The 23,992-nt window shown below is 40.9% G+C and overlaps 1 protein-coding gene across 12 annotated transcripts in view; it reads left to right on the top strand.

Moving 5' to 3' along the window:
* The window catches only part of BLTP1 (bridge-like lipid transfer protein family member 1), a 216,124-nt gene that overhangs the window by 128,327 nt on the left and 63,805 nt on the right, over positions 1-23,992 (top strand). For 9 of the 12 annotated variants that reach the window (XM_075200315.1, XM_075200310.1, XM_075200303.1 and 6 more), the window contains exons 43-52: positions 5,932-6,090; positions 7,568-7,743; positions 8,870-9,045; positions 9,241-9,947; positions 10,234-10,479; positions 11,827-11,920; positions 15,181-15,231; positions 16,469-16,675; positions 17,639-17,877; positions 22,869-23,113. In XM_075200315.1, coding sequence (XP_075056416.1) covers positions 5,932-6,090; positions 7,568-7,743; positions 8,870-9,045; positions 9,241-9,947; positions 10,234-10,479; positions 11,827-11,920; positions 15,181-15,231; positions 16,469-16,675; positions 17,639-17,877; positions 22,869-23,113 — 2,300 coding nt within the window. The remainder of the gene's footprint in view (positions 1-5,931; positions 6,091-7,567; positions 7,744-8,869; positions 9,046-9,240; positions 9,948-10,233; positions 10,480-11,826; positions 11,921-15,180; positions 15,232-16,468; positions 16,676-17,638; positions 17,878-22,868; positions 23,114-23,992) is intronic. The other 3 variants (XM_075200257.1, XM_075200247.1, XM_075200283.1) reach the window with 2 other exon arrangements.

The following is a 23,992-nucleotide window of genomic DNA, read 5'->3' as shown; positions in this document are numbered from 1 at the left end:
ACACCCTTTGCTCTAGACCTGGACAAAGGAACATCTAATTGCAGATGGTTCTGCCTCTTTGGTGAGCTTTCCTTCAGGTAAAAGCCTGCCAACAGATAACTTCCTGGAAGAGCTAGGGTTGAACAGTGGTTTTTCACGCCTTTGCTGTACCTCTGGCTGAGTGACCTTTCTGCTGCTGGGCTGAAGCTCCTCTCCTCTGATTCTCCTCAAAAGGCTCCTTCTGTACCTAATTTTCTGTACTGCACCAGATTCTGTTACAGTCTGTTTCATCTCGCTGTACCCCTCAGTCTATGTCTGATAAAGGAGCCAGTACTAAGGCTAAAGCTGGAGGAAGGAAGTCTCTTATGTATGTCACCTGTTCCAGATGCCAAACAAAATTGTGTGCAGCCTACAGAAAAAGCCTACCTTTAATTAGATTTCCAATGTTCAAAGGATCGACTTTCTGCTTTGTTCTCTACAACACACACTGGAGGTGTTGGCCAGCGTCAAAATTAAACACAATAGCCAGATGGCTTAGGTCCACTATTCCATAGGCCTACTCTGGTGCGGGACAACTGGTTTCAGAAAATGTTTGTGCTCACTCTAATAGTCAGTGGCTGCTTCTTGGTTAGTCCTTTCTCCATACATTTACCAAGTGTGACTGGATCACTTATAAATAACTTATGGTATAAATTTATTTAAAGGAAATAGCGCAGGGCGCTTATTTATATAATTGCAGATGTACTTATTTTTGATATTGTGTGTATGTTGGTAAAAAAAAAAGATATCTTTTTTTCTGAGACCAGGGAAAAAAACTCGTTTGTTTTAACCTTGCTAGAGGAAATGCATGATTTCTGAGGTATATATCTGATACAATAAGTCTTTGTGTAGGAAGTCTTTTGTGTATCGTGATGTGGGGAAATGACTTGTTTGGAGTTTTGTACCTTTCTTTGGGAATGTGTATTCTGCAACTGTCTGAAAAAAGGAACTATGTTAATCATGTTAATTAGACCTTTTGATGTGTGAGGGTCTAGCACCTGAAGGCACAGGAAGGTTTAATTAGACTGCTATTAAATTTCCTATGTTCAAAATTAGATGCAGGAAATCACAGCAAGTTTTAGGATATCAGATAAGTGTAAATATTGTTAGCTTTGCATTGCATGTAAACCAATGTTTGGGTAAATAAATTGCATCCTGATTCTAAAAAGAGCTCAGACCTCAGTGGGCTGGCTTATCCTTAGAGGCTGTGTTCAAATCTGTATAAAAAACACTGTCTTGTAATGAAAATTGTTTTTCTTGCTTTATCTGACCTGCTCCCCGGTACCTTCAACCAGGGTGAGCAAATAAACATCACTTGCTTCAAAGACCTGCTTGGAAACTTCTCTATCCTGTGACCTACAGATTAGACCCAAAATCGAATCCGTTCCCTGCTGTTTCTGAGGATTGTACCCATCATCCAGTACCACCCCTCTGCCCGCTCCCCAGCAGTTCTGGCCAGTGTGATAGGCCAGGGGGATCTATCTACAGCAACCTTGATCCATAAGAAGAGATGAAGAGTACCAGCCCAGGTACACCAGTAATGGTTACACTCGCAGCGTCAGTTAGCTAGAAGCAACCCGGTTCTGGATGCCGGTAAGGAGTGCAGTGGTGGCAACATTTGTAAGCCCCTCCTACTGCAGTTAGAGTGCAATTGGGATAACGAAGCAGCAACAGACAGGATGGCAAAGGCGGTCCATCCTGTCACAGATTTCTGGTGGCAAGCGGCGGGATATCCCCAGGCAGGCTTTTCGTGCACCAGTCAGGAGAGCCAAGTTATTCAGGAGAGGAATAACTGCAGCCAGGAGAATGCACAGGATGTCGAAGTACAGTAAATTGTCCAAAGTGGACCTTGAGATACTGTGCTAAGCAAAGAAGTTAGAAATTCCTTACACAGCGACAAGAAGCGAAATTAAAAAAGGTGCTGAATGCCTGGCATGGGCAGTATGGGTAAGCAGATGAGGAAACTGACTGTGACAGTGACCAGGAGGAGATGTTAACTCCAAACCTAGAGGTACCTGCAGTAACATCCCAGAACACAGCACCTGTTTCCAGCAACAGTCCCCTCACACAGAGTGAACCAGTGATGCAAGTTCAACAGTGTGATGAGGGTAACTTTTCTGTATTAATGCAGCAGCTGGGGTTCCTGGGAGACAAAATACCTGAGGGGAGCAGTTGCTTATCAGGTTGTGGGGCAATTGGTGGGCACCGCCTCCTCCAGCGGCCCCTGAACAGTCATCTGGTCTCTTCACTTTACCAAATTTGATGAAACTGTTGGAGATTATTGATGGACATTTGCAGGTGTTTGAAATGTCGTGTAACCTCCATGACAGGAGTGGGTAAAGTATCTGGTTCCCATGCTACAAGGTGGTGCAGTGAAAGCTTATCGCGGAGTGGCCCCAAAGGACTGTGCGGACTACGACGTGGTAAAACGGGCCCTCCTTAAGCGTTGTTATTGCACCGGAGACCTACCAGCGGAAGTTTTGGGACTTGGCTAAAAGCACCCATATCAGCCATGAGGAATATGCCAACCAGTTGCGGCAGTTGGCAATAAAATGGATTAATGGATCTGACGCCAAGTCCTGTGAGGAATTAGTGGACTTATTCCTCTTCCAATCATCTGATTGGTTCTGGGTTGCCATAGTGATAGTGGTTACAAATATCAGTCCATGACCAAATACACATATTTTCTTCCTAGGTAAGCAGTTAAGCCCCATAATATCTAACATAACAGCTATGCTGCAAGGGATCTCTTTCGGATCTAATTAAATTGTTGGATTAAACAAGGAAGTAAACGATGCGCAGATCTCTAAGTTTCCGGATCATCCCCATAGTAACTCCTCCTTGCATCATCTCAGTGGATCGGAGTTACTATGGGGATACTAATAAATATTAGCTCTAGAGATCAGCAGGGGCTATATATAGGCAGTTATCAAAGTTACTGTCTACAAGAGACGGATATTGGCTGTAATCTTAACATCATTAAGACAGTTCAGGATCCGATGGATTTATCAGCCCTATAGATCAGTAGAGGCCATACATAGACAGTCATCATAGTATATGCCACAACAACCATATTGACATATCTATAGTTAGTGGTATGAATCTTCATACAGATATATTCATTGGTCCAAATTAGAGCCAGCCAATGGTGTTAGCAAAATTCTGCTTCTCAGTACATACAATTTAGATTTAGCCATTGGAAGATCACAGCTTAGCAAATACAATTATATATGTAGCAGGTGTTATATTTTCATTGTGAAACTATTTATATAAACAATGAGCTTTTCTATCGTGTCCTACTGCTAGTATTATCCTCATTAATAAATTAGATGATTTAGTCCAGCCAGTGGATTTTAAAGCACACAGTTGTTTTTAAGGTTAATTGATTTATATTTCGCTGTAATCAACAGCTAATAAAAGTTAAGTTTTATATATGAGTGCAATATATCTCTTCATGGTATCACTAATACCAGAGCATTAGTGCATCCTCTATATTCTTTTCCCTTTTGTATCTGTTTGCCAATATGGATGCACTCTCTAGATCATGGTATCATGCTTAGTCATGAACCATGATATCAGCAATAATGAGAATATGCTCGGTATCATTGGTGCGGTAGATTTAGATTTCCTTACCCCCACTTTTTCTTTCTCCTGCTAGATATATAACACAAAAGTGCATAGTGCGGCAACTCCGTACTGCCCCCTACCATCCCCAGACTAATGGACTGTGCGAGCGGTTCAATGGCACTCTGAAGTACATGCTACGGGCTTCATATGGCTTCATGCCACTTCATATATTGTTACTATGAGAGTGAGGCCAGGTGAGAGGTGGCAGCAAGATCGACACACTCCTGTGGCAGGCATTTAATCACGCCATGATTAAACACCCATCTAGCAGGAGGGAGCAAGCAGCACTGTGTGTTCAACAGATGTTGTGGGAGCAATCTGTTACCTGGTTTAATTTAGGAAATCATCAAATTTTTGTGGAATGATACTTTAAATTCAGTGCAAAAAGAGTATATTTATAATTAGAGATAAATCCCTTTCTCTCGGGCTTTAATGAGGACCCAAACATTGATTTATGACTCACTTTTAGGTGGCAGAGCACTGGGGAAAAAAGTTTGGACTCTTCTTCCTGCTCCTTCTCCTTATAACCCCCTCTGTTTTCCTGCTCCTCCTCCATTCACGAGTAGCCCACTGAGGAAAGGTAGCAGAGTAGAAAAGAGACCACACATTTCTTGGTGGATTGGCTAGTATCCCCTTGCAGCCTTTAAGAAAGCGGTGGTACTCATTACTACGGCGCTGTCAACCTCGACAACGTTTTAAACGACAGGGGAATAAGGATGCCTATAAGCCCTACAGTACTAAAATTACTACTTACCAGATGTCAGACATGCAGTTTTGCCGGAGCTTGAAATCACCGTCCACTGTCCAATCCGAACGGCCTACACACCTACCTATGAAATTCCGTCATTTAGTATGGACAGACTGCAAATGCCGGTTTTAAAGCGGCAATACCCGGACCCCACGCCTGTGTTACATTATACAGTCGTGGGGTCTGGGTATTGCCGCTTAGTGTTCAGGCCATTTGGATTGGACACTGGACAGTGATTTCAAGCTCTGAAAAAACTGCATGTCTGACATCTGGTAAGTAGTAATTTTAGTACTGTAGGGCTTATAGGCATCGTTATTCCCCTGTCGTTTAAAACGTTGTCGGGGTTGACAGTGCCGTTTTAACGTACCCCACCCTAATAAAGGTATTTAATACCAATTGCCAAACTTCCCTCTACCCCTCCAGCAGTAAGGTGAAAACAGAAGTATAGATGTTCTAAAGTCATAATAATGTAGGTAAAACCAAAAATCCCTGTGCCCACCTCCGTCCGAAACTGGGCGCTGGGGAAAAAACTAAGGAGGAGCAATGAATGCAGTTTATAGGACGGAGGAAGAGGAGTCTGTTTGTGTCCCCCCCACCCAGTCCCCTGTACCATAGGGGTGAATTATTATCCAACATCTGTCCTTTCCCCTTACTGCTAGAAAATAAAACCTAAATACTGTGAACTTGTAGACAAGCTAGTGTGAACTATACTGGTGATTTAAATGTCATTTTGATGTAAAAGAAAAAAAAACCGATGGTGTTATATTTTCCCCAGTTATGTAGTATACCAATATTTATTTGTTTGGACATGTACAGAATACATCTGTCTTTCCTAAGTCACACATTTACATTGCATTGTCTGTACCTTATGTCTGTCCACAGAACAGCATCTTTGCATGTACTAGTAGACAGCAGCTCTTTTATCTGTCACACTTTGGGCTGTTTGTTGCGTTACATATCATAAGCAGAAATTTTAAATAAATCCGGGAAACTAAATGATAGCGGAGAATGTACAATAATGTCAATCAATTTACAGTATTGTTTGGTCACTGGTAGGGTGTGGGTATAAATACACACACACATACACACACACACACACACACACACACACACACACACACTACAGTGTGAGACGACAGTGTCAGCTTTTATGCTTAACTTGTTAGATTCATTGTTTCGTGTTAATCAGCTGTTGTTTTTTGTGATCTAGTGGTTCTTTTATACTTTTGTCTATAGTATTATACACTTGTAGAAATGATTTTAAGGCTATGCAGATAGATTATTTTTTAATGCTCCAATATACTGTGTCTGTGTGCATCTATTCACATCATTCTGTGTAATAGAGAAAGAGAAGATCTCCAAAGTTTAGGGCTTGGGTGGCACTTCGTTTTGGCCTAGATCAGGTACACCACATTTGGAGGTTTTGAGGAAAATGGAAATTTTAAACCACGTGTTTTACAGCCTGGTAATCATGTATTACATTTTTTTTTTCTTCGACATAAGAATTCTCTGAATCCTCTCCTGATTTATTAATACAGGGAATCCTGTGGCCACAGAAATGTTATCAGAACATCCTTTATTGTCTGAACCATCCTCTGTGAGCTTCTATAACTGGATGTCAAATGCAGTGGGTAATAGAGGCAGTGTGGTACATGAGTCACCCATGATCAAGTCTGGACACAACAGCCTTCCAACAGGTATTGGCACTGAGGTTCTTTTGGAATGTTGTGTAGAAAAATTCTGTCCGCTCTTCAGCAAAGAAGGCTGTGAAAATAGAAAACACAATTCATATACACCTGGTAAAGTGAAGCAAATCCATTTTTGAATCCTACGGTATCAACTGCCATAGTAAGTAGAGTTTATGCCATATATGTTTTCTCTAACAATATGGCACATTTGAGACCAATAACTGCACTACCTCTATCGACTGACACATAGGTATAATATGGCCACAGTGTCCACACTGAATTGTTTACTGGTTCAGCAGTTTGATAGAATTCTGGATTTCGTACATTATGCAGGAAATAGTCTGTGCGTCTCTGTTTTCTGTGATCATTGTCTCATATCTTCACATGTCCATTCATACATGTTTTCACATTTGTTGAGCTATCAGGACATACCATTCTGTGTACACTTTCTTCCAGCAAAGCCATTCCATCAAGTTTAGGAATAAATATTTTTTTATTATCAACAGTTTTAACTCTAGTTCAAGACCATCATATTGTAATCAAACCCTGGATCTTTTCTGTGATATGACGTATTACAAACTGCATAATAAAAAGTTTTTCTGGTATCTAGCTTTTAACATATGTAAAAGATTAAATAGCGGAAGTCTTGTGTTTAGTAAATGCTCATAAACTGCATAATTCTCTTATTGTTTTTATTTGATTTCAAGAAAACATAATTTTATAAAAAGGCAATCTAGATGAAGCAGAGTTTATTGCACAGAATGCATTTACAATTAGCGCAAATATCCTGAACATTATTAACAGCTATGCTGATCAGAGCGGTGGTAGTTGGCATATTGATGCTGACTACCCCGACAAGACTCACCCCAACGCAACTATTTAGAAGGAGCTGGTTCCCTGACGACTCCTCTTCACCCCGACAGCAGCCAATGACAATAAAGCAAGAAGGCGGCTGCAGCTGATGACGTCATTGAGCTTGCCGACGGCATTATCGCTGTTGTTAAGGGGGTGAGGTAAGTATGTACCCATGTACAATGTATTTTAGAAAGGAGTATACATTGTACATGGGTGCATACTTACCTCACCCCCTTAACAGCAGCGATAATGCCGTCGGCATGCTCAATGACGTCATCAGCTGCAGCCGCCTTCTTGCTTCATCGTCATTGGCTGCTGTTGGGGTGAAGAGGAGTCGTCATCAGGCAGGGTCGGGAACTAGCTCCTCCGGAATAGTCGCGTCGGGGTGAGTCTTGTCGCTCTTCTTGGCATCGATATGCCGTACCACACCCAATCTGAGATCACATTGTAGTCCCTACTTAATCCTTAGGCATAGTGCACCATTCATTGCAATAAATGGATACCTTCTAAGCTGTCATGTGTTTACAAGAATTGGAATTACAACTGACACAATACATTTTTATATATATAAATTTCCAATTTTATGTTTTTAAATTTTTTGACTCAATGTTGTTGATATTTGGTTTTCCAGGAACTACACATAACCTGCCTACCATTCCATCTGCTTCTGACTTTAACACTGTGCTATCCAGCGATCAGAACACACTGGAAGGAACCCATTCTCAGCACAGCACTAGCCAAGAAGATATAGCTGGCATTGAAGAGGGCAATCAAGGATTCCCTGCAGTCCAGCTTGCAGATGCACAGGTTGAACATAACATCTTATTTGAATCATCACATTAAATGTTATAGCATAGTAACAAGAAATACTTAAAAAACAAACCATTTTCTTTTCTATTCTTTTTACAAAACTCAGGTCACTTGTTACTTCTTATTCTAATAGTTCGGTTGACTAATTGTCTTACATGCTCTACGCTGGTCGTAGATTCGTTAATCTGTTGTGAATTTCTCTGTATTTTTGTTGTATTAAGTGTATTCACTTTGCCAATCGTCCTTTTTTTGTTATTTTGACTTTGCATAAATAAAACTTTAAAAAATAAAAAACAAACCCATGGATCTATGTGAATTAAAATAAATATTCAAATTTACTTAAAACTTGAATTTTATAGTAGAATTTCATTACCAACTTTTCTAAACTTCCATTTTGTTCCTCTGTATCTGTCACTAACACTTTTCTTGTTAGGCAAATGTTATCATTTTGATGTCTATCTAGTAACACCACTAGCATCTTCCTTACTAGTGGGTAACCAGCCTTTTTGCCAATACTATGCAGCTGAGTTATGTGGAAGATTTTAGGTGACGGGCAGGAACTTTGTTGGTGTAATCTGAGACTTGAATCCAAGCTGGATCTCACTTTGCAGATTAGCGTCTAACATTTGAATCCGCGAGTGTAAAAGCAAGTCATTTCTTCAGTAATCATTTTGTTGTTGTTGTTCATGGTCAGTATCGGATGATCCGCTTCTTCTTCTAATTTAGCTTTTGTGAAAGACAAAGCTGTTTAATTTCTCCCACATCCAATTAATAGTCTGCTGCATAAACGTAGGGTCTGCCCTGTAAAATGTTGTAAAATGTTTGATTATCAGTGGTAGTCACTGTTTGGCATTATGACATCTTTTGTGTGCGTTACTCATAATGCTGAAGTTGTCTCTTTGCCTGACTTCAGGAACTCTCACTATAGTTCTTTGAATAACAAAAAGCATTACAATAATAAATCAGATACATTAAGAAGTGGGATGCAGAGCAGTCTAAAAATGTAAACTTTTTATCTTAACCCTTGTGAAATCCATCACATAATTTTTTTTAAGGGTTATTGGCATCTTGTGTTTATGTATGAATGTAATCCACTAATACACAGACTTCCCCTCTGTTATAGGTGGTATTCAAGCCTCTTTTGAGTCATACAGGTATCCAGTCACAAGATGTTGTCCCCCTCAGCTACAGGATGTACTTTGGAGAACACTTATCTTTCTCTGGCACTTTGGACTGTCTTCGAGCCGACATAGTTGATTCTGATACGTCGAAAGAAAGGAGGAGTAAAAGGGCCAAAAGGTTTGTATTTTGTACATTTAATTGTTGTTACAGTTTTGTCACTATACTTGATCTTCCAATAATATATATATTTGGTATTATATTGTTTAAAAGTGACAATGTGCTGAATTTTCCTGTCTTAATGTTAGCTAAATATTTCACACTATTGTCCTCGTCTTTGCCTGAATATATTTTTCTAAAATGTTATTTTCTTAGGCAAGGAGCAATCAATCTACCCCCTCTTGAATTTAAGCCAGCTCTGATGTTAGAAACATTCAGCATCAATGCAGTGGTAATGGAAAAGTCTATGTGCACACCTCAGAACTCCACCAGCGCCCTCTCCTTTCATGATCTCAGCAAGAGATACTACAATACCTTCCACTGCAACTTCACCATTTCCTGCCAGTCGATCAGTCAGCATGTAGACATGGCCTTGGTTCGACTCATACATCAGTTCAGTACAATGATTGATGACATCAAGGCAACGCAAACAGATATCAAACTCAGCAGGTACACAGCTGGTTCAGCGTCTCCAACACCTACCTTCAAGACTAGAAAGCACAGGGATTTCCGTTCCTCTGACTTCAGCCGCAGCTCTCGGGGCAGTTTAAATGGTGGCAACAGAGTAAATAATATGAAGAACAAACGAGCCAACAATGATACCAACAAAAAAGAGTCTCGGAACAAGAACTCCCTGGGCAGGTCAGAGAGGAGAACCTCTAAGGTTTCTCGAAAGGGTTCTAAAGATGCAGTAGATCACATGACTATCCATATGGATGACTCTGATTCCATTACTGTATCTGAACAAAGTGAGCCATCTGCAGAATGCTGGCAAAACATGTACAAACTGCTTAACTTCTACTCTCTTATCTCTGATCCCACTGGGTTTTTGGAGAAGTCCTCAGAACCACTTGGTCCTGCAGGTAAAAATAAACAAAAATAATTACTATATTTTTTTTCCCTGAAAGTATCACATTTTCTGGAATGATTGTTTTGGGTTTTTTTTTTCAATGAGTAATTATTGAATGTGAACTTCGATTGTTAATGTGTAGGTTGCTAAAGCCAGTCCCCCTGTTGAAGTACATAAAATGTTGAAGTATATAAAATATTATTCATTATCGGGTAATGTTTTATTAAAAAAAAAGTATCTTTTTTTCATTGTAACATATAGAATGAGGAATTTTCTTTTTCCTACTTTAAAATGTTCAGGAGGGCGTAGTCCATCAGAGCCCACGTGCCGGGTGGTGTTTGAGAATGAACAGGACAGTAATAGCTTGAACAGGAGCCAAAGAAAGCGCAGTCTGGTTACAGCTGAGCCTCAGCATGTCACCTTAATAATTTTTGGGATTGGCATGGTGAATCGCACCCACCTTGAAGCTGACATCGGAGGGTTGACCATGGAATCTGAGCTCAAGAGAATTCATGGGAGTTTTACGCTGAAGGAAAAAATGAAAGGTATTTCAGTGTATTCAGAATACTTTTCTTGACCTTTGCATAGTGAATTGTATTTATATAGATGTATATGTCTTTTATGGATTAGGAGAAAACAAAAAAAAGTTAGTAAGAATGCGTCATTAAGGAGAGCAAAGCATAAAAAGGAGTAACTTTGCACCTGGGCATATCCATGTTGCATTGGAGGAGGAGGTAAATGTAAACTGTGGGGAAAGATTAATAGTTGGGGTAGGGCGTGTCCTAGAATAAATTTAAATTTCAGTGTAAAAATAAAGCTATCAAGTATTTGTGTCTACATGAGAAAGCAGCCAGTATTTATCTTATGTTCAAAATAATAAACTAATTTGCACCCCTTGCATTGTAACATGGTTTGTCCCAGAGAACATTTACTCATTTATTTGCCTTACTCTCCTTAATGACTCAATCATAAAGGCCTAATATGTTTATATAATCTGCACTAATATCATGAACATTGATTTTCCTTTCAAAAGCAATTTGCAGATTATTTATTTGTGCCGTTTAAACTTACTTAGTTCTGTTGAAAGTTTCAGAATTGTAATTCAGACACATCTATTGAGTCAAAAATAGACTTAAAGTATTTACATTCAGTAGCCTGCATAAGAGAATATACAGCTTTAGGAACGCCTTAAGATGACTTTTAATATACATTTTTTTATTTTGCAGTAAGAGGGCACATTATTTTAGATAATAGATTCATCACTGATTTTTGCTTGCACCTCATAATTTACTGCTACGGGACCTTGCGCTGATTTAAATTCCCCACATAGATTGTAAGCTCATCTGGGCAGGTCCATCTTTTCCTTTTTGTTTTATGTCATTTTATTTAATTTGTTTGACAAGGTGTCCCCTCAGTACAGTGCTGCATAGTTTGTCAGGGCTTTATTAAATAAAAGATAATAGCAATAATTTGTTATAACACAAGTTTCTGTCCAATACATATATGTATGTATAGATTTATATATGCATGCATTTATATATACGTGTATTTATTTTTGGAAATATCAGGATGAACATTTTGGCATGAGTTGTTCATAATTTGCTTTATCCCATGGGTAAATTAATTGATTTAAGAGAGCATAGTTGACATGACAATAAGGAGCTGCTGTCAGCTCAGCCATCACAATCAATAATTTTTATAACAGGGACAGAAATACAAAAGTATGTGTAACAAATCAATATATGGTAGTCTTACACAAACTTGAAGAGAATGTATCTGTTACTTTATAATCCCGCATATATATTGACTGAATCTCTGTCTTAACTGGAACTGCTTGTTTTGTATTCAAATTAAAAATTGTTGTTAATTTGCAAACATTTTATTTATTTTAGATGTTCTGCATCAAAAAATGACTGAAACATGTGCCACGGCTCATATTGGCGGTGTAAATATTGTTCTTCTAGAGGGCATTACACCAAATATACAGTAAGTTTGCTTTTTGACAATGTTGAAAATGTTTTTGGATTTTTTTATAGGCCATGTATTACTTATATTTTATATTGTAATGGACATGTAAATAGTGCAGCTTTAAATTGCTGACCTATCGCCTAGATAAAATAATTATCCTACTAGTCAGATCCCCAGGGGCTATTACATGCAGCCAGTTTTCCAAAGGGTTTTGCTGGTTGTGTAATTCAGCAAGCCTATTATGCTAAATTACTTAAATGGTGAAGGGGTGATTGAGCTGGAGAACCATTAGAATTCTAATGAGTCATTTTGGAGCACTTACTCCTGGAGGCCCAGAGGAGTAAAGCTCCATAGCTGAGCCCAAAGAGCTCTGGCTATAGCCACAGAGAGACCGTTACCCTGGGTCTGGCTACGATCCCTCTTGAGCCAATTTTCGTTTGGAGGAAATGTTAGATGCTGGATCAGGCACCCTACAAGATACTTTGGGTGGGAGATTTAAAAATATATCTCCTAGACTTGGTGCTGGGGGCGGCTAAACTAGTCTCTCTCCGGACAGTTGGGAAAAAGAGGCTCTCTGCTTCTGCGTAATGATAAAAATGTGAACCAAGACCAGGCTGATTTATATGCAAAGCAAGTGAATCAAGCTGGGCTGGTTAATGGTACAGGGGGCTGGATTACCCACTGACAATGTGTGTAAAAACTGTATCTATAGGGCCACAATGCCCAGTGTAAAATGAATGTGTGGGTAGGATCACTATGTTTTTAGTGGTATGAACGGGTCTTTTAACAGCTATTATTGAGCCATAATTGCTACTGTTGAATTCCTGTGACCTGCAGGTAAGAGCTAACCCTCTACTACATCCCCAAGCTATTCTATGTTAAACACAATGCCCCTGAGTCACTGCTTTACCCACTACCCAACAGTTTTTGACCCAGAGTAAGTGGACAAGAGGACCCAGCTACAGACTTCAGCAGAGGTGCCAGAGTAGCTACACACACTAATCCAGAAGCATGTGGGTTCAGATGTCAGTGAAGGAGCCTGGTGGTGCTCGTGACTATTATCTTTCAATTGTGGGCACAGCAGTGGTGTGCAGTTCACGCTTGCAGTCGGTGTATGTTTGGTGAGCGAGTAGCACCAGTGGGCACAGCAGTGGTCTGCAGTACACGCTTGCAGTCGGTGTATGTTTGGTGAGCGAGTAGCACCAGTGGGCACAGCAGTGGTGTGCAGTTCACGCTTGCAGTCGTATGTTTGGTGAGCGAGTAGCACCAGTGGGCACAGCAGTGGTCTGCAGTACACGCTTGCAGTCGGTGTATGTTTGGTGAGCGAGTAGCACCAGTGGGCACAGCAGTGGTCTGCAGTACACGCTTGCAGTCGGTGTATGTTTGGTGAGCGAGTAGCACCAGTGGGCACAGCAGTGGTGTGCAGTACACGCTTGCAGTCGGTGTATGTTTGGTGAGCGAGTAGCACCAGTGGGCACAGCAGTGGTCTGCAGTACATGCTTGCAGTCGGTGTATGTTTGGTGAGCGAGTAGCACCAGTGGGCACAGCAGTGGTGTGCAGTACACGCTTGCAGTCGGTGTATGTTTGGTGAGCGAGTAGCACCAGTGGGCACAGCAGTGGTCTGCAGTACACGCTTGCAGTCGGTGTATGTTTGGTGAGCGAGTAGCACCAGTGGGCACAGCAGTGGTCTGCAGTACACGCTTGCAGTCGGTGTATGTTTGGTGAGCGAGTAGCACCAGTGGGCACAGCAGTGGTCTGCAGTACACGCTTGCAGTCGGTGTATGTTTGGTGAGCGAGTAGCACCAGTGGGCACAGCAGTGGTCTGCAGTTCACGCTTGCAGTCGGTGTATGTTTGGTGAGCGAGTAGCACCAGTGGGCACAGCAGTGGTCTGCAGTACACGCTTGCAGTCGGTGTATGTTTGGTGAGCGAGTAGCACCAGTGGGCACAGCAGTGGTCTGCAGTTCACGCTTGCAGTCGGTGTATGTTTGGTGAGCGAGTAGCACCATTAAGTCGTCGGTAACAGCATTTTTTTAGCTGAACTCCGAGACAAATCTGTAAAACCCTCTCCCCACAACAAGGTGTGGGGGTAATCTTTTACTTAGATAGTAGCATAGCTTTAAAACCAGACACTAGAATTACACATGATGCATCATTTCATTCCTTTAGGTCAGATAATGTTTGCATGTCCTTTTCCAAGTATATGGATTCTCATCGCTAACTGAACAACTTTCCAACCTGAAAACTATTTGCTTTTAATTGTTTATATTAAATTCAAATGAAATTAAACTTTATGTTGAAACATATATTTAGCCTTTATGTTCTTATTGACATGCATACCCCATGCATACAAACTTCCTAAATTAAAGAACATGAAGCAGTTGTTTTGGTCTGACAGTAATGTTTTACTTTAAATAGTTCTTTAGTTTTCTGTGCAGGCCATTTTGCTTTCCTCTGAAATGTTGAGTGGTTGCACTTAAACTCTCTTTAGCAAACTAATTCTACTCTGAATGCTTCTGATTTGCACTGCCAGAGATTGTAGGTTATGGAACCAGCAATACATTGTATATGTTTTAACAGATGTGTAGCCATGTACTGGTGGTTTCCAAAGTTATGGCAATTTCTATAAATATAAATTGATGAGCATCTTTCCTCCTTCTTTTTTTATTTTTTTTATTTTAAAGGTACAACTAGAGCCTAAATTCTGTTTCTTCCTGCCTTGTTAAATTGTATAAACTAATGAGGTTGATGCTTACAGTGCATTGTTAGTATCATAATAATATGCATGCCAACATGACTGTTAACTGATTATGTTCTACAGTATGTCATAACTAAGGCTTTTTTTTCATATACACTTGACTTGCTACAATGTGCTGTTTAGCCTTCAATATGACACTTTTACATTTGGCAGTGGGTAGATTTCTGCAATAAATAAAAATGCATTGAAGAGAAATTGCCTGATTATTTCAATAGTTTTTGATTATCCGAGCATGTGTAATAGCATACAGAGCCACTTTGGAATAATACTATGCTTGAGAAATATTTGGTCCCCAGAAAATAAAGATTTGTTTGATAAGATACCATGGTGCTTGGAAAGGGAATTGAACCACCTAGCACACTGAATGGAATCTGGAGCAGAAATGTAAGCTTGTGGCTAGACTTTGCCCGGCTACAGTCATATTGTTGGGCTTGCAGTCTGTAACCAACCAGTGTTGCATGGATGTTTATTCTTTGATTTCTTTTGTTTTCTTCTTGCTTTCTCTTGAACTTTCATCTTTAGACTGGAGGATTTCCCTACATCTCCAACAAGCACAGCCAAACAAGAGTTTCTGTATGTCATGATAATTACATGTTTAGTGGTTGTGACCTTGTGTTGTGTTTTATGTTAAGTACTTTTTTTGAACTCTTCAGAGTCCCACCCACCCTCCAGAGATTATGTTTCTATGGCATGTCATTTTTTGTTGCTGTTGTTGTTGTTTTTTTTAATAAATATCGAAATACACTGAAATATAAACAAAAATGTATTAAGCCATGTATTTAGACCAGAAGTGTGCAAAAGAAATTAGGAAATTAAACCTGGGTAAGTATAAAAGATAAAGCTAAATTTTAATAGCATCCTGAGATCATGAGTTTTGAAAGATGGTCCCAACACATTCTCAGCTGTGTGGATTCTGAAAGTGATTTTTTTACTAGAGAAAATTGATTATATTTATCACTACAAGAAAGTTTTCATAGTGTTAATTTGGTTACATGCTACAATAGTTTGTTCTGCAAGTTTTTCTGTATACCCTTCATGTGTAGCAATCTTGCTGCTATTAACCGTTGCCAATTTTTAATTCATCTGCGCAATTCTTTAAGGCAAAGCAAAAATACAAGGAATCTGTGGGCGGTCATAGTAAATGATTTCAAAAGACCAATTTTTATAGGAACCAGTATTGCACTACTACAATTCAGGGCAGCAGATAATAATAAAACAGTGTTTACTGCCTTCAGTGCACAGGGTATAGCGATGGATGTCCACAGATCAATGACTTCCCAGCTTTCTATCATTTATGAGAGGCAACAGGGAATTTCATACTGGGGAGGTGGGACTCATATTATGCAGTGTTGAAACATTCTGGATGAACCCCTTATTTCCCCAACTGAAAAGGAAAAATAGGCAAAGAAACTAATGGCACAGCTGTTCACCGATTATATACTAGAATTTCTGGGTTCTGTATCCAAGCGACTGGAAATAGCAATGCTATTCCACTAAAGCGTGTACAGGGTTGTGTTCCTGCTTCATTTCACACTTTAAAACAGATTATTTTTAGTAATAATTAGTAATTTACTTAAACACAGTGCTTTACAGAGAACATTTACTCATTCTCCATAATACATCAAATACAGTTCACTGTGTAGCTTTATGAACTGTGCTTTGTCATCCCTATAAGATTAAACAAACATGAACATGAGTGTAGGTAATGCATGTGTAGATGTATGGACATGTCTCTTATTTCACTGTTACATAGATGTAAAGATGCACAATATAAATGTGTTAAATCTGTTATTTATCTGTTATTTACCAGGACAGTGGTAAAGTGCAGCATTGCAAAATCCCAGGCTCTTTATAGTGCCCAGAGAGGCCTGAGGACAAGCAACGCTGCTGTGTTCAAAGTTGGAGCAATCAGCATAAACATCCCACAGCACCCAGCAACACTGCACAGCATGATGGTGCGCAGCTCCCACCAACTCTCAAAGCAGATCTCAGACCTCATCCGACAGCCATCGACTGTGTGAGTCAAAATATGCACATAAGAACCAAGTTCAAATGTCTTTGTCTTTTCATACTCCTGCTCCATGGATAAAAATAAAGTATTTCCCAGTATATAATAAATGAAACAAGCACATTGTATGTTGTCAGTAAAATAACAGATATGCTACACCTAAACAGCTGGTTGTCGGAATATACTGGACTATTACACTGGAAAGATTCTTTGTGTTACTGGTTCACGATATTAGCTTATCACTACCTTGTATGGTGCACATAGAGGGCCTGAGTCATTAAGGAGAGCAAAGCATAAAAAAAGGAGTATCATTTGCACCTGGGCAAAACCATGTTGCATTGGAGGGGGAGGTAAATTTAAAATGTGGGGACAGATTTATAGTTGGGGTAGGGCATGTCCTAAATCAACTTTAAATTTCAGTGTAATAATAAAAGCTATTAAGTATTTGTGAGTTAGATGAAAAAACAGCCAATATTTAACTTATGTGCAAAATAATAAACTAATTTGCACCCCTTGCATTGTAACATGGTTTGTCCCAGAGAACATTTACTCCTTTTTTGCCTTAATGACTCAGGCCCAGAGGGTATAAACTGTATGTCAAAGAATGAAAAGCTAAGTTTATTTTTTTTTCAGGTGTGCTGTTGCTTATTTCCTGTTATTGTATTACTTTGAAGTTCAGTCCGGAGTCCTTGACTTGGACATTAAGTTTCCCTATGAATTGCCCTTTTACTAGTCGTGTATGATATAATATTTGAAATGTGTTTGCAAGTTTATTGTGGATTTTGGCATGTGTAGCACACAGTAGCAGTCTAATGAAGAGAGATCATCATGGTGGTTCCCAGCCAACAGGGCACGAGCTTTTTGAACGGGTGTAAGTCAGTATATTTTAACAAGTAGTAATATAATCACTTATGTTGCTTACAAAATGTTTGTTTTTTCACCTTCGTTCATCTTCACTTGTCCCTTTTACAGGGTGCCCCCTCCTAAAGAAGATGTTGCAACTCCTTTGCTTTCTGAGAAGACCCCCACAAGTGTAAATCAGACTCCAATTGAAACCAATGTATTTCCCCAACTCCCAGAAGGACTGGAAAAAAAGCCAATTGTCTTGAAGTTCAGTGCAATGTTGGATGGCATTGCTATTGGAGCCGCACTTTTACCGTCTCTTAAAGCAGAGTACAAAATGGGAAGAATGAGGAGTCATGGCATGACGGGTAATAGTCAATATATTAAGTTAGCTCTTTGTTCCATCTATGATTTGTTTTTAAGTATCTGCCTTTTTGTCTACCTGATCCTTTTACTCTATGCATTGTGTCCTATTAATACCAGTGGCATTCTGTTCAAATAAGGCAGAGAAGATTCACCAGTCATTATAGTAGTTTATAAGGAAAGATTACTCCTGCCACTGTAGCTTTTGAAAATGTATTTACAAAGATTGATTTTAATACTGTATTATATCGGATGTATTGTATTATACAGAGTTTTCGTAGACAAGACAGCATCCTGTTTGAACCTTCTGTTGGCTAAAAACAGTGCAATTGAAGAGCGAAACATATGGGCACCACATGTTAGTACTTGCGCCAGCTAGTACCTGGATTGTGCGTCTATTTTGTTAATATCAATACGCATAAAAGTGCTTCTTATTCAATAACATAAAAACAGAACATTTTCTAGTCCTATCCAAGCAGCTGCATAGCCATGCATGTATTGGGAGCTTGAGGCTGGTGCTGCAGCGACAACCTTAGTGTGTATGCTTTTCTGTGTCGATATATAAATGGCTATATAAATAGAAAGGTACTGATCATGCCTGAGTGCATATATTTGCAATTCAAATTTGTTAATGTCTACAATTAATACTAATTTAATGCGCTGCTAAGTGTGAGTGCAAAAGATTAGTTATCAATAAGACCTGTGCTCACAAGCAATATACACCCCACATCATTTTAGATGAATCTGTTCTCTAAATTAATAGTCGCACCTTATCATCACATCAGTCCCTGCCCCATTGGAGCTTACAGTCTAAATTCCCTATAGACTAGGGTCAATTTTGATAGCAGCCAATTAACCTACCAGTATGTTTTTGGAGTGTAGGAGGAAACTGGAGCACCCGAAGGAAACCCACGCAAACACAGGGAGAACATGCAAACTCCACACAGATAAGGCCATGGTCGGGAATTGAACTCATGACCCCAGTGCTGTGAGGCAGAAGTGCTAACCACTAGGCCACTGTGCTGCATCAAAGCACAGATTCATAATGCTAATATTTCTTTCTCTCTCTGTAAGCTTAAATATCTAACGCACACGACATTTCTGATGTATGTAAATTAGTATTTATTTATGAAAACTGCATGCTTTGATATTGAAATGTGTTTTTCTTTCCTACCGTAGGGGGACACTTCTATACATTGGGGTATAGTATTGGGACTAGGAGTTTAAGCACTTATCAACATCTTTGATCTTTACTTTCCTCCCCTACTATGCCCCTCCTCTCCTGTGGATACCTCGTTTTTTTTTTTTAAAAGAGAGAGGTCACTTTGGTATAGGCTCCTGCCTATGCTTGTATTAATGTCAGGTGTTTTTTTTTTCCCCACGTTTTTATTTTATTTTCCATTTAGGTGCAGCGCGGGACTTGATCTCAATACCCAGAGGAGTGAATAGGACTTCAGCTCTGTTCACTCTGGGTCCCGGCGCAGGTAAGAGGCAGCTCAGTCTCCCTTTCTGGCACCTCTGTCGGCAGTCCCCCTAGAAACGAGCTATAGGGGCCATATATTTAATCAGCTGCTACCCTCTATAGGATAAGAGTCAGTTCTCTTCTGGGGGCCAGAAAATAGTTTTCTCTCAGCCATTTAGACGATGGCGGCCCCAGTACGTTAGGCCGACGTGAGTGAAGCTATATCAGCCTATCCTCCCCGCCAGGCCACTCTACTTGCCTGCAGCAGATCTCCGCCTCTAGACATGAGCAGTGGAGGAACGGAGCCAATGATTGTGCACATTAGGAGGCGAGTTAGGTGCTGAGCACTGGTTTAGTAGCGTGGAGACTCCTGTATACCGACAGCCATATTATTCCACACTAATTACCAGACAAAGGCATCAGCAATTAAGGAAGGCAGCCATTTTTAGGGAGGGCTCTGTCATCGCAGGAATGGAGCAGGGAGAGTTTCTGGCCTCCATAGACATCAAGGGTGCCTACCTGCACTTTCCTATATGGAGGGGGCACCATTGCCTCCTCTGCTTTGCGGTAGGAAACTCCCATTTCCAGTTCAGAGCCCTACCTTTCGGCCTAGCGACCGCTCACGAGTGTTCACCAAGATCATGGCGGTGGTCCTGCAGCAGAAGGGAGTCACAATAGTTCCCTATCTAGACGATCTCCTTCTAAATGCATCGTCGGCATCGCTCTTATCTTGCCACATCCAGACCACTTTCTGAAATCTAATGGGTGGATTCTGATTTTACCCAAATCATCTCTCATTCCGGCTCAGCGCATGCGCTTCCTGGGTCTCATGTTCGACATAGTGACCCACAGAGTCTATTTACCAGAAAACAAGGTCCTCCCTCTTTTGCGCAGAACCAGCACCCTACTTGTGCGGAAAGAGGTATCTCTCCTCAGCTGCATAAAACTCTTAGGAACGATAGTTTCAGTGTTCAAGGCCATGCCCTTTGCACAATTCCACTCTCGCCCTCTTCAAAAGTGGTCGGGTTCTCAGGAGCATTTAGACAGACAGATCATTCGCTTGTCAATACCTACTCGTCTTTCCCTAGCATGGTGGTTATCCAGACAAAATCTGGGTAAGGGTCAGACCCTTCAGGCCGGCCCATGGACGTTTGTTACGACAGACGCAAGTCTACTAGGCTGGGGAGGGGTAACACAGTCACTGAGATTTCAAGGCCTCTGGTCCCCCCAAGAGGTCACACTCTCGATCAATGTCCTAGAACTCAGAGCGGTGTAAAGAACATTGACGCAAGCTCAGATGTTTCTGGCAGGGAAGCCTCTTCAGATTCAGCCAGGCAATGCCACGGCCATGGCATATCTAAATCACCTAGGGGGAACTCGCAGTGTAGGGGCCATGCGGGAAACAGCCAAGATTATGGTATGGGCGTAGCTCCACGTACCCCAGATATCGTCCGTTTACATTCTGGGCGTGGAGAATTGGGAGGCCGACTTCCTCACAAGGCAGAGAGTTCACCTGGGCGAATGGTCTCTCAACAAGCGGGTCTTCGCTGTCCTAGTGGAACATGAAATCTATCTCATGGCATCCAGACTAACCATCAGGTTCCCATGTACTGCTCAAAGTCTTGAGACCCTGAAGTGCGTTTCACGGATGTCATGACAGTTCCATTGCACTTCCGGCTAGTGACCTCTTTCCACCAATACCCATGCTTTCGCGGATTCTAAACAAGTTAAAAAGAGAGCGTGTTCCCGCAATTCTGGTAGCCCCTCATTGGCCACGCAGGGCTTGGTTTTCAAACATTCTGAGACTGGCAGCCGACATCCCCTTCCCACTGCCAATGCAACCGGATCTTCTCGTTCAAGGTCCTCTTCTCTGCCACGATTTAGATAACTTTGATGGCTTGGCTTTTGACACCTTAATTTTCAAGGCCAAAGGATTTTCAATAGTGACTATTGGTGCTCTGATCAAGGCCAGGAAATTGTCCTCCTCAGCCATATATCATCGAGTTTGGAAGACATACATCCTTTGGTGTGAGGCCCAGGGTTTCCACACATCCTGGTTTAGCCTTCCTAAGTTGCTGGCCTTCTTGCAGGCTGGTCTAGATAAGAAACTCCGTCTGGGGTCCCTTAAGGTTCAGGTCTCTGTGCTCTCCATTTATTTTCAGAGGAAGCTGGCGACCGTCCGGAATGTTCAGACCATTCTGCAGGGGGTTCTTCATGTGCAGCCCCCCTTCATTCATCCAGTTGAGCCTTAGGACCTCAACCTGGTGCTCAATGCTCTCATCCATACACCGTATAAACCTCTATATTCGGTGGATTTTCCGCATCTGACTTGGAAAACTATATTCCTCTTTGCTATCTCGTCAGCTCGTAGAGTGTCAGAATTATCAGCGCTCTGCTGCACTTCTTCTTTCCTAATTTTCCACGAAGATAGAGCGGTTGTTCGCACTAAACCCTCCTTTGTTCCGAAGGTTGTGTCAAGGTTTCACTTTAATCAGGAGATTGTGGTTCTGGCTTTCGCTTCTTCTTCTTCTTCTTCTTCTTCTTCTTCTTCTTCTTCTTCTTCTTCTTCTTCTTCTTCTTCTTCTTCTTCTTCTTCTTCTTCTTCTTCTTCTTCTTCTTCTTCTTCTTCTTCTTCTTCTTCTTCTTCTTCTTCTTCTTCTTCTTCTTCTTCTTCTTCTTCTTTCGTGCTCTTCAGTGTTATGTTGACTGCACAACTTCTGTCCGTAAGACCAAGAATCTTTTTGTTCTTTACGATGAGCAGTAGCGAGGTTGGCCGGCTTCCACACAGTCACTTGGCCGCTGGATCACTTCCACTATTAGACTGGCTTATGCGCAAGCATCTCTGCCTGCCCCGGTATCATTAAGGGCTCACTCCACCAGAGCGGTTGGCGCTTCTTGGGCGGCGCATCATGGAGCTTCGGCGAAGCAGCTATGCAGAGCAGCTACATGGACATCTGTCCATACATTCTCTAAATTCTACAGGTTGCAGGACTTTGCATCCTCTGATGCGAGCTTTGGGCACAAGGTATTGCGTGCAGCCGTTCCAGAGCATTCCCTCCCTTAGAGGGAGCTTTGGTATGTCCCCAATGTATCGCAGTGTCCCCCAATGGTAGGAAAGAGAAAAGAAGACTTTTGCTCATCATAAAATCAATTTCTCTTACTCCATTGGGGGACACTGCGCACCCTCCCTTGCTCTGTAGATAGTTCTGTTGTGTGAATTTTATACTTACATTCTTTGCTCTATAGGGCTCCCTTTCCTCATAAGCTTGGTTAGACAAAACTGAGGTATCCACAGGAGAGGAGGAGCATAGTAGGGGAGGAGAGTGAAGATCAAAGATGTTAAAACGTCTAAACTCCTAATCCCACTAATATACCCCAATGTATCATAGTGTCCCCCAATGGAGTAAGAGAAATCGATTTTACGGTGAGTAAAAATCTTCTTTTTTTTTACTCCAAAGTGCCATTATTATAGTATTGCTTTATTATTTTAGATAATATGAAGTAAAATATGTGTCCCTGGTATGTTTATTGCAGGTGCCCAAACAAGGTTTACATTTGAGCTGCCAAATCACAGGTTGCGATTCACCTCAAAGGTATCCTCTACAGACATGTCAACTATCCCCCCCTCAGCCAGTCTCAATCTTCCTCCAGTCACCATGCATGGTAAATATATCATGGAAGAGCATGACAACTATTCGGATCAGGCCTGGAGCATGGACGATCTGCCTGCGAAGCAGGGTTACTATCTCCAGGGAAACTATTTACGTTGCATGGCTGAGGTGAGACGTTTAAATGGCGTATGTTGCTGGGTACAGTTACTACTGTTTGCAACATTTACTCTGCCCACATGGGCAGATCCTGTCCCTTAACCTGAGCAATAAACAGATATGTGTCTAATTTGGCTACACATGGGCGAACAATTTGAGTCCAGTTACTTTATACGAACAGTGGTCATAGACATACTGGTAGATTGTGATAATTGTGTGACCAGATCTTCTGGCAGTGCTGATTGACATCTACTCATTGCCTATCATATTTTGGCTTGGATTGCTGGTCATATTGTGCCCCCACACACAGATCTAAAATTACCAAGTTGGTCATTCAAATTGTTGCATGTTTGTTCAAAGGCAATTATATATGTAATGACCAGATTTAAAAGGAGACAGTGTGTGTGTCAACCCTTAGTGCTATAGTGACACCCATGTATCAACAGTGGTTACTTTATTGAGTGAGCTTACTTAATAGGAAACATTGACTGTTTTTACTCTAGTGATTTGAGGTTTTTTTTAGTTGATTTGAGTTGTGCTGTGTTTGCAATTCACTTCCATGTTGGTCCTCAAGCTGCTGAAAAAGTGGGTTGAGATGGAACTCATAATGATCTTCATACTTCTTCCTTAACAATCAACAGACTGTGGCTGCACCACACTTTCTTCATCACAGAATACTACTAAACACCAGTTGCAGAGATAACTACACACCTTTCCTTTGCTGTTTTTTCATATTGTGTCCAGGAGAAGAGCTCTCAAGAAATTTTTATCAGTACGTTTATATTTATTAAAATCACACCACACACGAGATTTCCATAGTTACCCACTTCCCTTTATTTCAAAGGATTGTCCCTGCTTATAATTTAATAACTTTTGTTTTTTAAATTACAT

Source organism: Mixophyes fleayi, chromosome 1 (genome assembly GCF_038048845.1).
Source record: "Mixophyes fleayi isolate aMixFle1 chromosome 1, aMixFle1.hap1, whole genome shotgun sequence".
In the NCBI taxonomy this organism is placed as follows: Eukaryota; Metazoa; Chordata; class Amphibia; order Anura; family Limnodynastidae; genus Mixophyes; species Mixophyes fleayi.
This window is presented reverse-complemented; position numbering and strand designations above follow the sequence as displayed.